The sequence below is a fragment of the Cimex lectularius genome, unplaced genomic scaffold (assembly GCF_000648675.2).
Source record: "Cimex lectularius strain Harlan isolate CLEC.00 unplaced genomic scaffold, Clec_2.1 scaffold135, whole genome shotgun sequence".
NCBI classification, from domain to species: Eukaryota; Metazoa; Arthropoda; class Insecta; order Hemiptera; family Cimicidae; genus Cimex; species Cimex lectularius.
The window spans coordinates 659,266-670,743 of NW_019392793.1; the positions used below are offsets into that span (position 1 = coordinate 659,266).

General features: G+C 32.7%; 1 protein-coding gene across 2 annotated transcripts; it reads right to left on the reverse strand.

The window, feature by feature from the left end:
- Nucleotides 1-392: 392 nt before the first annotated feature.
- LOC106663698 (ATP-dependent DNA helicase DDX11) lies at nucleotides 393-10,558 on the reverse strand. Of its 2 annotated transcripts, none has more exons than XM_024227902.1 (16): nucleotides 10,406-10,558; nucleotides 10,186-10,339; nucleotides 6,512-6,757; nucleotides 6,274-6,453; nucleotides 6,039-6,205; nucleotides 5,747-5,987; nucleotides 4,572-4,724; nucleotides 4,390-4,513; nucleotides 4,165-4,322; nucleotides 3,962-4,109; nucleotides 2,906-3,092; nucleotides 2,636-2,846; nucleotides 1,072-1,336; nucleotides 883-1,013; nucleotides 593-811; nucleotides 393-520 (listed from the first exon to the last, which is right to left on the reverse strand). In XM_024227902.1, exons 1-16 carry the CDS (start codon nucleotides 10,417-10,419, stop codon nucleotides 479-481), a joined length of 2,640 nt encoding a protein of 879 aa, XP_024083670.1. In that variant the 5' UTR covers nucleotides 10,420-10,558; the 3' UTR covers nucleotides 393-478. The 2 variants fall into 2 exon arrangements, with proteins under 2 accessions (XP_024083670.1, XP_014244230.1); XM_014388744.2 differs by having other exon boundaries at nucleotides 2,906-3,095; nucleotides 10,406-10,555.
- Between the last annotated feature and the right edge of the window lie 920 nt (nucleotides 10,559-11,478).

Genomic DNA, 11,478 nt, shown 5'->3' on the forward strand with positions numbered 1-11,478 from the left:
AACCTGGAAGGGACTCAAAAATTACTCAAACTGCATGGGAAAACAAAACCATAGTGAACGGTTTAACAAACCTAGAGCAGAAGAAATAGCTGGAGTTTTCCATTTTTCAGGAGTACCGCCAGGCCTTTGACACATCGTTGTGCACTATTGTCAAAGTGATCCAAAATTAATTTCTGTTTTAAGCCCATCATTAGTTAATGTAATCACCCATTCTTTCAAAATAATAAAGAAAAAAAATCAACTTTGTAGATGGATTAAATTTTTTTCTCCAAAAAGGTTAAATTGAAAAATAGCCTTCACAGCAACATTGACAAAGTGGTATTAGAGGAGTAGAGAACTGTGACACTGAATCAGTTTAATCAGTTTTCTAAAAGAGGTGCATAACAAATGTGTTAAGTTTTAAAAGTAAAGAAAGTATACATTTTTATTTACAATTAATACAAGGATAAGTTTACAAGTTAGATGAACATATTTTGTATTAGCTGGACAGGCCTCCTTTTACCTTGTGATACTTGAAAAACTGAAACATTAAACAATAATTTAGCTTAGATATGTTCGATTCAAACGTAAAATTAAATATTAAGTGTAAAACCTTAACAAGGTTTGCCAGGACAGGGCCGAACTTTGGTTCAATTTTCAAAGACGACCTAATCCACGTTGGCAAAAGTTCTTGTATGTTTTGCTTTCCGTATCTGTGATCTAAGAGGAGCATGGTCGAGTAGTCTGCTTTATGTCTAACCGCCCTCCCGATCGATTGATTGACCGCTTTCATGCAAAGGTTTTCATAATGTTCCCTGCCAGCTTGAGGCCCCTGAGAATTGAAAAAGAAAAAACAAATTTGAAACTAAAAGACTAAAATGAATTTGGATAAAAATTACATACAACATTTTCCTTGAGAAAAAACATTTTTTCCTGCAACTCTGGTGACTTTATGTTTGGGTAAGGCATCCCAACGACAATAACGCACCTTCCGAGGTCATCACTAAAGTTGAGCCCTTCACTTAATTTACCGCCTGTTAAATGATTTAATTAATAATTATTATAACTACAAAACACTTTTTTAATACTTGCCAACGACGCTGAACAGCAACGCCCCATTGATGGGAGAATTTTTTGATTGGATGGTTTTTGCATACTCCGCCAGCACGGTATCGACTTTCGATGACATCTTCGGTTCTCTGAATAACTTTTTTTTCGACGATATTTGTTGCAGCATGTTGTTCTTTTCTAGATGCTCGAACACCTTTGACTCATAGTCATATGAGGGAAAGAAACAGACAACTCCAGCCGGTACGACAGTGCAAACATTAATTAAAAGTCGGCCTAATTCATTCAACTGAAACGAAAGGTGGGAATATATTTAACAATTTTTTACTTATTTTGTTAATGATTATTTTACCACATAAGTGTTTTGATTTATAACAAACAAATGCTTTTGTTAATTGATAAATGTTTTTTATTTATTTATTTACAATTACACTTTAAATATGCAATAAGTAAATATGGTGAAACAAAAAGCATAATATGTGAATGTGCACACAAGGTACATGGGGCATGGACACCCAAAAGGACTGGAAAGGCGAGTCCAGTGATAGGAGTCGTTAGTTCACTAACAGGATGACATCGCTTGTCAACCATTCCTGGCCAACGTTCGGCAGCTAAATTGTTTCATGCCATTGACGGTCCAGTCTCCAACAAGGACTGGCGAGCAATAATATTGCGGATGACCATTCTTGGATTAAGGGGTTGGAGTGATGAGGTAATTTAGAATGGAAAATTTTGTAACAGAATTGGGCAAGGTCAATGGGATTTTTAAGTAATAATGAATTGAATGGTTTGAGAAAGGAATGCTATTTTTAAATAATTATAGCAGCATATAATAATACTTATCTACATTATAACAAATTTACATTTATTAAGTTTCGTGGTCCGCTTGACCAAATAAATTCTTTTCAATTAATTAAGGTTTTGGTTGAGATAAAAAAGTCAGTGTCACAAGCGGGATTCGACCCACGACCTTTGGCTAAATATGCTGCTGCTCTACCACTTGAGTTATCGTGACCTTGATCCCTCGGACATCAACTCCCCATCTCAACCCCACATTTTGAATTTTCCCGCCCTCTTGCCATTTTTCAAATGTCATGTAATCTATTTGATTCTCAGTGACAAATGAAATGGCCACGGAGAGCTTTAGTGAAGTATACTTTATTTTGCTTATTACATTTATTAGGTATCGTGGTCTGCTTGACCAAATAAATTCTTTTCAATTAATTAAGGTTTTGGTTGAGATAAAAAAATGAGTGTCATAAGCAGGATTCGAACCCACGACATTCGGCTAAATACGTCGCTGCTCTACCACTTGAGTTATCATGACTGATCAAACACCAACTTTTTTATCTGACTTTTTTATCTCAACCAAAACCTTAATTGATTATAATAAATTATGGTCTGTTGTGGATTTTGCATAACACAATAAAATATAAATCAAAGGTTCCAAAAGTTCATGACCAACAACAAATTTGTCATGGAGGAAGGATAACTTTATCCAATAAAAAAGTTCCCTTTTTAAAGTTGAAATTGAAAATTAATAATTAATTTATGGAATACAACATTTCATATCTACAGATTTTATTACCATTAATGCAGAATCTCTGTTATTAAAAGAAAAATCAAGCTGCTTCCCTGTAGGCCCAGCACTAACAACAATCGGCAATATGTTCTCAGGTGGGATAACATGTCCACAGGAAAATTCTAAAATTCGGTCGTCACTGGCCCCACATGCAGAAAATAAACGATCCTTGAATTCCGACACAGGCTGCATTGTGCCACCGGCTAAAATAACACACCTAAAAATTAAAAAAGAATGATGTTTTATATGATAAAAACATATTTAAAAAATTAATACCTTGCTTTATTTATAATATCAGATACCGACGATGCAGGGTCCAGGAGCAGGTATTTTATATAACTTTTTCCAATGATCATCTGCCGGCTGACGACGACTCTTCCTTCAGCGTAGTTTTGTGTCAGGTTGTTCAAAAAGGATAAAATTTGAATTAAAGGTTGGCCTTGAATCACTTGCTCTGCTTCTGCTGCTGTTTAATTTTCAATAGATTGACAATTATATACTGTTGTGTTTTGGTAGGCAGTGCTTTATTAGATTTATATTTAGTAGAAATCATCAGTACTATTCCTTTTTGAAAATATCTATTTTGACAATTTCGTTTTGGACTTTTATGAATTAATTTTTTTTAACTAGGAATGTGTGAAACAAGGGTCTAAAAAAAGTTTAGCAGGTACATAAATTTTAGTTAAACAATAATATTTTATGTACATAGTTTAAATTTATTATTTATAACAGTTTCTTTTAATGAAAATATATTTATCATAAATTATTTCTATTTATTTTTTAAAATAAATTTCAATTTCTTACTTCCTCAAATAATGACAATGCAACCAATTATCGAAGTTGGTGCACTATAAAGAAAAATTAGAAAAGAGAAATAATAATTTAAGTTTATTTTAATAAGTTTTCCAAAAATTGGAACGACGTTGTGCAGGCTCAATATTTCTTTTAAAGTTTGTACACCTTTACAATGGAACCTCGTTGCTGCATAATTGGGAGATCGTTTGAGGTGGCAGGTCTTACGAGACCCAAAAATGTTAAGCTATTTGAGATAAAAAAAATTTTAAAAATTTACCATCTTTTATAATTACTATTAAGGCCATCTATGAAACGAAAAAGGAAAAAAAAATTGCCGCCCCAGAGGGTCAACAGTTTTTCAGTCTCCCACATTCAACATGTTAAAGATAGAAAGAAAGATGTGTAGATTTTTTGTGTACCAAGTGTCATGTCAGCTCTAAACCAAAAGATGTGTGCACACATTTTCGGTTAAACTGTTGTGGATTTTATCATTATTGTAAAGTTTTATATTTTATAAAATTTTATTTTTTAACTTACACACAGGTGAAGGCTTTTGTTCTTCTATTTTCTTATTTTTCTTGTTAGAAATATCTTGTATAAAGGCTTTCATACCAGCACCAGGCTTAGGCTTCAGCATATTTTGTGATTTTACCAATGGTGTATACCGTTCAGTATAACCATGTAACTGTAGAATATATATATTTTTCATTATTAAATTTAAAAAAAATAAAAAAACTTACTTTACGAGAAATTTTGGTCTTTTCACAAAAATTTAACAGTGTGTAGATATTGTAGTTATCAATTTCCGCCAACATTATGAAATCGGCAACAGAATATATTTTTGCGTCGAGAACTCGCAAAGATGCTTCTTCATTAGGTCCACAACCGGCTTTTCCCCCTTTAAATTTAAATTTTGTCATCGACAATCAAATGTTTACACTCACTCAAGCAATTATTAGTTTTACCTATAAATTTTATTAATGCGCCAATCACAAATATCAACTGGTTGAGATGAAGTAAATTGAAAGGAGTGAACCTTTTTTCATATTTGTCTCTATATTGTGTAAGTTGACTGTAGGCATGTGTTAGCTAGAAAAAAATGAATAAAAAAATAACAATAAGTCAAATATTACCTCATACAATTTACCTGCAGTCCTGTCACTTGTGTGCTGTGGATATGTGAAATTGTTTCGAGAAGATTATGAGCCTCGTCGATGATCACAACATTATTTTCTACTTTAATATCACAAGCTTCTCGTGTACTCTTATGCAGGAGTGTATTGTATGGTACGACAACTACCTGAAATATTCAAATTGATATGATCAAAAACACACTGATAGGGTTTAGAACCTGCAAACTATTAAAACACCTACGAGGTGGATTTTAATTGTGGCTCAGGCAATGCTGTTAAAATAATTAAACTGAGTTTTATTTACCAAACCCCTATCTGAATTCATACATACCACACGTTTACAATTAAAAAAAAAAAAAAAAAAAAAAAAAAAAATGGTTTGAAGCAGTGAAACCCAAAATGTGCATCATGACTCCCCAGGGCGCCGTGAAAATTTTCTATAAAAATATTATTATTTTCATATTTATAAAAAAATATAAACACTAAACCTCCACTTTATAAAACACCTAAAAGACTCTGGTGGCCATCCAATTTGTTAATGACAGCTGCAATTATGTATTTTATATTATTGCAAAAAAAAATAGTAGCTTTTATATTTTTGCTGTTAAGGGCATAGTCGCTTTTCAAAAGGCGAGTTTTTCAATTTCACAAGAAAGTCAGGAATTTTGATTATTTATTAAAGAAAATTGTAGACAAAATAGAGGTTTAGATGTTTCAACGCTTTTCTGAATTGAAAATGAATTGTTATAAGTTCATACTGAGATAGAGCATTGTTTTAATTTGGGGCCTGCGGAAAAATTCTGATATATTAAGGGCACCGGAAATAAAAAAGTTTGGGAACCGCTGGTTTATAGGATTACTAGTTTTACTTTATCTTATGTGAAAAATTTGTATATTTTAATCCATTTATGTTTAGTGGTCTAATTGACCATAATAATTACTTCAATTAATGGGGTTGAGATGAAAAATCTTTGAAAAATGGCAAAAAGAGGGAAAATTAAAGTTTGTAGGTTGGGATGGGGAGTTGGTATCCGAGAGGATCGAAGTCATGATAGCTAAAGTAGTTAGAGCAGCGGCGTATTGAGGCAAAGGTCATGGGTTCGAATCCTGCTCGTGACAGTGACTTTTCATCTTGTATAATATTTCAGCTTATATAAAAAAAATAATTTGTATATTCTGTTTTGTATACCTGAGCAAGATCTGAGACCATCTGCCTGGACGCATAATAAGGGCAAGAACCAAGTTCTTCCCCTAGTTTCAGTACTTCTTCGACATCATGTATATCCGATATTATCCTTTCACCCAGTTTTGTAACGTTTTTCAATTTTGGACAACAACCACCTTCACCCTTCTTGCGCCTTTTTGTGTCTGCTCCGTCATCTGATTTCGAAGTAGCTTTCTTACTTGAAGACTTCTGCATCTCCAAGCACCTATGGCATCTTTATTTGAATACAATACACAACATTAATGTAAACACTGACTTTTCGTTTATTAACGACTGAATGTTCAACTTCTGCACTGCCTTATTTATACAGTACATCTGTCTAGAGGCTAAGTGGACGACCCTGATGTTTTCCTTGTAGATCGTCCTCTTGATTTCATGAATAAACTGGGAGAGTTGAGAATGCGTTCGACTGCAGAAAATTATCTAAAATTTTTTTTTTCCTGAGAAGAATAAAACAATACAAAACGATAATGACATCTTAATCTTAATACCTTAACACTTTCATCCTTTATTTCATTTTCTTTGTCATCCTCTTCCAGTACTTCATCGTAACTTTCATCAAAGTCTTCTAAAATAATATCACCATCTTCTTCAATGACCGGTTTTAAGAATAAATCATTTTCTTCGATATTTTTGTTTTCATCCGGTTTCTCCTTTCTGATTGTGTGGATCTAAATTTACATACAGATATGTAAATATATAAAGAAACACAAAAGGTTAAAAACATACTTTCTGTTTTTCTTTTATGCGTTTGACCTGCTCACTTTTCTTGGTGATATTGTTCAAACGCAGTTGAAGCTCCCTGCGACAATTGTCATTCGCAACATTTTTTATTTGTGCGGAAAGCCAGTCCGTAGAACTCTCGACTTTATTGAGTTCGAGCTGTGAAATCGCCTTTTCAAGAGCATGTATCTCCCTCTCTTCATGATCTTTCAGCCAAGCAAGAGCTCCACAAATTATACTTAATGTCTTTCCCTGAAAACCAAATTGTTGAGAACAAATAAATAGATAAATAGATTACAAGATTTTTTCAAAAATGGTTAAGGAAGGTGATAAACATACCGACTTTGCCAATGGTATAATGCTTATAGCAACAATTTCAAGAAATGGCTCAACCTTTAATTAATTACAAATGCCTTTCTTTACTCATGTTTCTGATTTGAGACATCAGATCATGTGTAAATATAGTCATTTAAAAATTTCATCTCAATGGAGCATCAAGCTAAATGAACAAACGAGCTTGTACGTAATGTTCATACTTAGAAGTACCTGTCGACTAGTGCACATATACAGCACAGAAATCCCTCTATCCAACCAAATCCGCATTTTCTGGGTTCTACTTCCACAGCAGACTTACACAGGACATATACATAAAACAAAAATGGCAAGAACTGAACCAAAAATATGGACAACTCAGACGCCTACTCGGACACAAATCCACAATTACACACAACCGACTTATAATATACAAGACACTAATTAGATCGATTCAGACCTACAGAGTTAAGCTGAGGGGTTCAGTTAAGCCATCCAACTTCTAAAAAATCCAATCCTTTCAATCAAAAGTCCTCCATCCTCAATGCTCCCTTCTATACTACTAATCAAACCATCCATTAAGACCTAGACATCCCATTCATGATGGACATGATACATCAAGCCCTCGCACCAATAATCCTAAACACTTAAAGGTTCAGAAAGGGATGGCTCCTTTTACCCCATTGCTGACAAATTCCTGATAAATCTTTTTATTAATTGCTGCCAATAAATTGTTAAATGAATAAATTTTGTGACTAGAAAAACCGGTAAAAATACATACTTCTTCAATATTTTTTTTGTATATTTATTTCTTTTTCATAGATTTTTTTTAACTTTTAAACATACCAAATATTTTGAACTTGAGACACACAAACCTTACGAGATACTGTGATGAAAATAAAAAGTGCAGGGATGAATGCAGCTTAATCATCTGACACGTATGCAGTTATGTGTCTATTATGAAGTGGATTTAATTGATGCCTAGGTTTTTGAATTTAGTTTCAAGACCCCATTTAGGCAATCAGGTGTACTTCATGAGTAAAAGGTGAACAATGGTTAAGTTGTTAAGACTGTAAGGCCCGCCCTAAATTGAACCCAGCCCTCGGACAGCACACGCCCAGCCCATACATGGGCTCTTCTGTGAAATGCAGTTCCAGGTAATGTAGCGCAAATTGAACCCACTCCAGGGCCAGCACAGTTTGACTTCAACCACGCTGGTTCGTTTGCGAGAGCTGCACAGATTTTGTGTCTTTCACATCATGGGTTTGTCATAATGATGGAACGTGGCGAAAGTTTAATTGAAATTGTGCTGAATAATCCTGTATTGTTTGACACAGTTGCATTAGATCAAGGATCTTTACAAGAAACGCAAAGTCAAGCAAGAACTTTACAGCCCCTATAGATAATTCTGATATGTAATTCAGTGGTTAATAAAGTAGTAATGATAAATCAAGTAGTTGTAACTTTTTCGGGTTTTTTTTTTCTAATTTACAGTATTTACAATAGGCCAATTTTTCTTCACTCCTGATCAGTTGTTGAGTGTTACAATGCTGTAATATCGTTTTTTATTAATTCGTGCACTTTGTCGAACTGTGTTCTGTTTAGCTGGAAACAACCCCTTCCTCAAACTTCCTCAGATACCAAATACTATCCACAAATACTTCGCGCACCTAAGTAGGCACCTCTTTTATTTTATTTATTTAGAATTAGAAATACTTTGATAGGATATATATTATTATTATTTTATTTTAAGTAACCTAGTTGGTACCACCAATGCAATAACAAGGCAATTAAATCATACATTAATTATTTTTTTACTTAATCAAAATGAATGGTGTAATTTTATATACACTCAGTGAAAAGTCTTTGGTCAATTACTGGTTTGCCCAAAATATGAGCTCCAAATTCCTTATTATCATTGGAAAAAACGTGTAGTATTTAGCGACCATTAATTAATGATTATTTGTTGATTGTGAGATGCGGTCTTGTGTGATGTAGGGTTAGAAAAATATTTTCTTTATTGTGTACATAGAAAACACTTTGAGTTAGTATAAATACTTTGAATACACCTAAAATTTCTATATTGTGTACATCATTGTATAAATTCATTTTCACATCTTACATGTATTTGTTAAATTTAAATAATGTTTGTAAATTCCAGGCTCTGAAGGTGATCTCAATAAAGATCAAAACATTCTACACTATAATACATTATATATTAGGACATATTATGTATCTTCCTGCATCTAACTATTTTTGTCTATGCATCTAAGTCAAAACATAAATCTAAACTAATTATATAGAAATCGTGAGATGAGGTCTGGTGTGATGTAGCTTTCAGAAAAACATTTTCTTTATCGTGCCAACATTTCGATCTTTATTGAGATCATCTTCAGGGCCTGGGATTTACAAACATTGTTTACATTTAACAAATACATTTAGGATGTTGAAAAGTGAATTTATACAATGCAAAAAAATATATTTTTTATATTCAATGAAAGTATTTCAAAATCCAACGTATATAAACATAAAGCAGCAAAATCTCACTGGCACTCTGAACACAACTTGCAAGAATGGCACAATTACACAGAAGACAAACACTTTGAGTGAGTAGAAATATTTTGATTGAATATAAAAAATATATTTGTTTGCATTGTATAAATTCACTTTTTTCCACATCCTAAACGTATTTGTTTGTAAATCCCAGGCCCTGAAGATGATCTCAATAAAGATCGAAACGTTGGCACGATAAAGAAAATGTTTTTCTGAAATCTACGTCCCATCCGACCGCATCTCACGATTTCCAAATAATCAATTTATTTATTTTATTGGACGTCGCGTTGGGTGGCATATATATACATATATATTCCATCATTTTGGATAACAAACACAATAAAACAAAATCCTCAGTTTCAGACTCAGATTCTAAATCTAGAAAGATTTGCTGAAAAGAGGACATCGTTACAGGGTTCAATGTGCGGTACCCCCGGTACAAAACGTGTCGTGGGATGTGTTGGTGCTGTCTGTGGGTTAGGTTCAATTTGCAGCGGGCCTAAGCGAGGACTCTTTAGCACATGTCACCAGTGCTCACAAAATAGTCAAGATTCAGACTAAATGATCATTGGATGCTAGAGCCCAGGGGACAAGTATGCACCTCATGTCCTACGGTTCTTTGATATGCTCATACTAAACTAATAGCCAGTGTGTTACAATAGTTTTGAGTAATTGCATTCTACATCTTATAGTTGCTAATGAAGGATAATGCCAGTCTGTATGGAGTGAATACTAATGATTACATTAAATTATAATACTTTCTCCATCGGTGTTGGTTTACATTTATTGTCCAAATGGTAAAATATTGACTCAACTGTTCCTGTCGGACTTTCAAATATTGCCAGTTTTCGCCCTTCGATCGCTTTGTAAAGATTGGACATGAAGTCTTTTTGGATTTGGTAAGGATGGAACGGGAACCTGAAATCATCCTTGGGCTCCAGAACTTGAGTGCAACTTTCCAAATATTTTCTGGAAAAGGTGTTAAATTCATGATTTTTATCTAATTAAAATATCTATGTTGTTGTATAATCTTACAGTGAATCATCCATGCCGAGTTGCTTTTTTTAAAATTCTCTTTAAGGATGAAAATTGAAATTCAACCCTTGAAGAATCCTCTGACAGTAAACTGTGATATGTTATCATTTGCCGCCAAGGCGGCAAAATATGACAACTACACGAGCGACATCACGTTTACTCTTGTTCAATTCAAGATGATCAGGATTCAAAAGTATCCATTTGACTTCTAGACATAATTTTATGTGAAAATACCACCAAGACGTGAACATAATTTATACAGCCTCAGACATACAGGTTGGTATTATTCAGTTCATTACATTCAATCATTTACAATAGTAATAATAATTAAATTAATCCATATTTGCTTAGTGGTCATTATTGACCATATTAATTATTCCAATTAATTATTCTTTTTATCATCTCAACCAAAAATCTTAGACAAAAAATATAATTAATTTGAATAATAATAATAATAATAATAATTAATTAATTTTTATGTAAGGTATTGATTGAGATAAAAAAAAGTGAGTGTCACGAGCGTAGTGTACATGTAGGAAGAGAAAAAAAAAGAATTTATACAAAACTAGAAAATTTTAGATTAAAAAAAGGAATATTTTTGAAAAGATATATATTGTTTTAAATTTTATTATTTTTTTTTAATCTAAAATTTTCTAGCATTGTATAAATTTTTTTTCACATCCTACTTGTATTTGTAAAATTTAAAAAATGTTTGTAAATCCAGGCCCTGAAGATGATCTCAGTGAAGATTGAAACGTTGGCATGATAAAGAAAATGTTTTTCTAAAACCAGACCACATCTGATGACCTCCAAATAATTAATAAAATTAATAATAATAAACATTTAGAGATATCATAAAGATTATACAGCAGCTTTATCCTGGCATAAATAATACAATATAACACACCAGTAATAATAATAATAAATTAATTAAAAAAAGAAAATACATTTATGTATTTAAGGAAGTTTAACTGATATTAAAATAAAAAAAAGTTCTTATACAACATTGATTATTAAACCGTCTACTGGAGGAGGTGGTTGGCTGAGAATCTCTTCAGTAGAATATAATATGC

Bases quoted from the DNA above. Each gene is read 5' to 3' on its own strand.
- LOC106663698 (XM_014388744.2), bottom strand. The intron at 6,758-10,185 runs GTTGAGTCAATA...TTTGGTTTTCAG, and splicing joins TTGAAAGTCCGACAGGAACA to GGAAAGACATTAAGTATAAT. The intron at 4,110-4,164 runs GTAAGTTTTTTT...TATATTCTACAG, and splicing joins AGACCAAAATTTCTCGTAAA to TTACATGGTTATACTGAACG.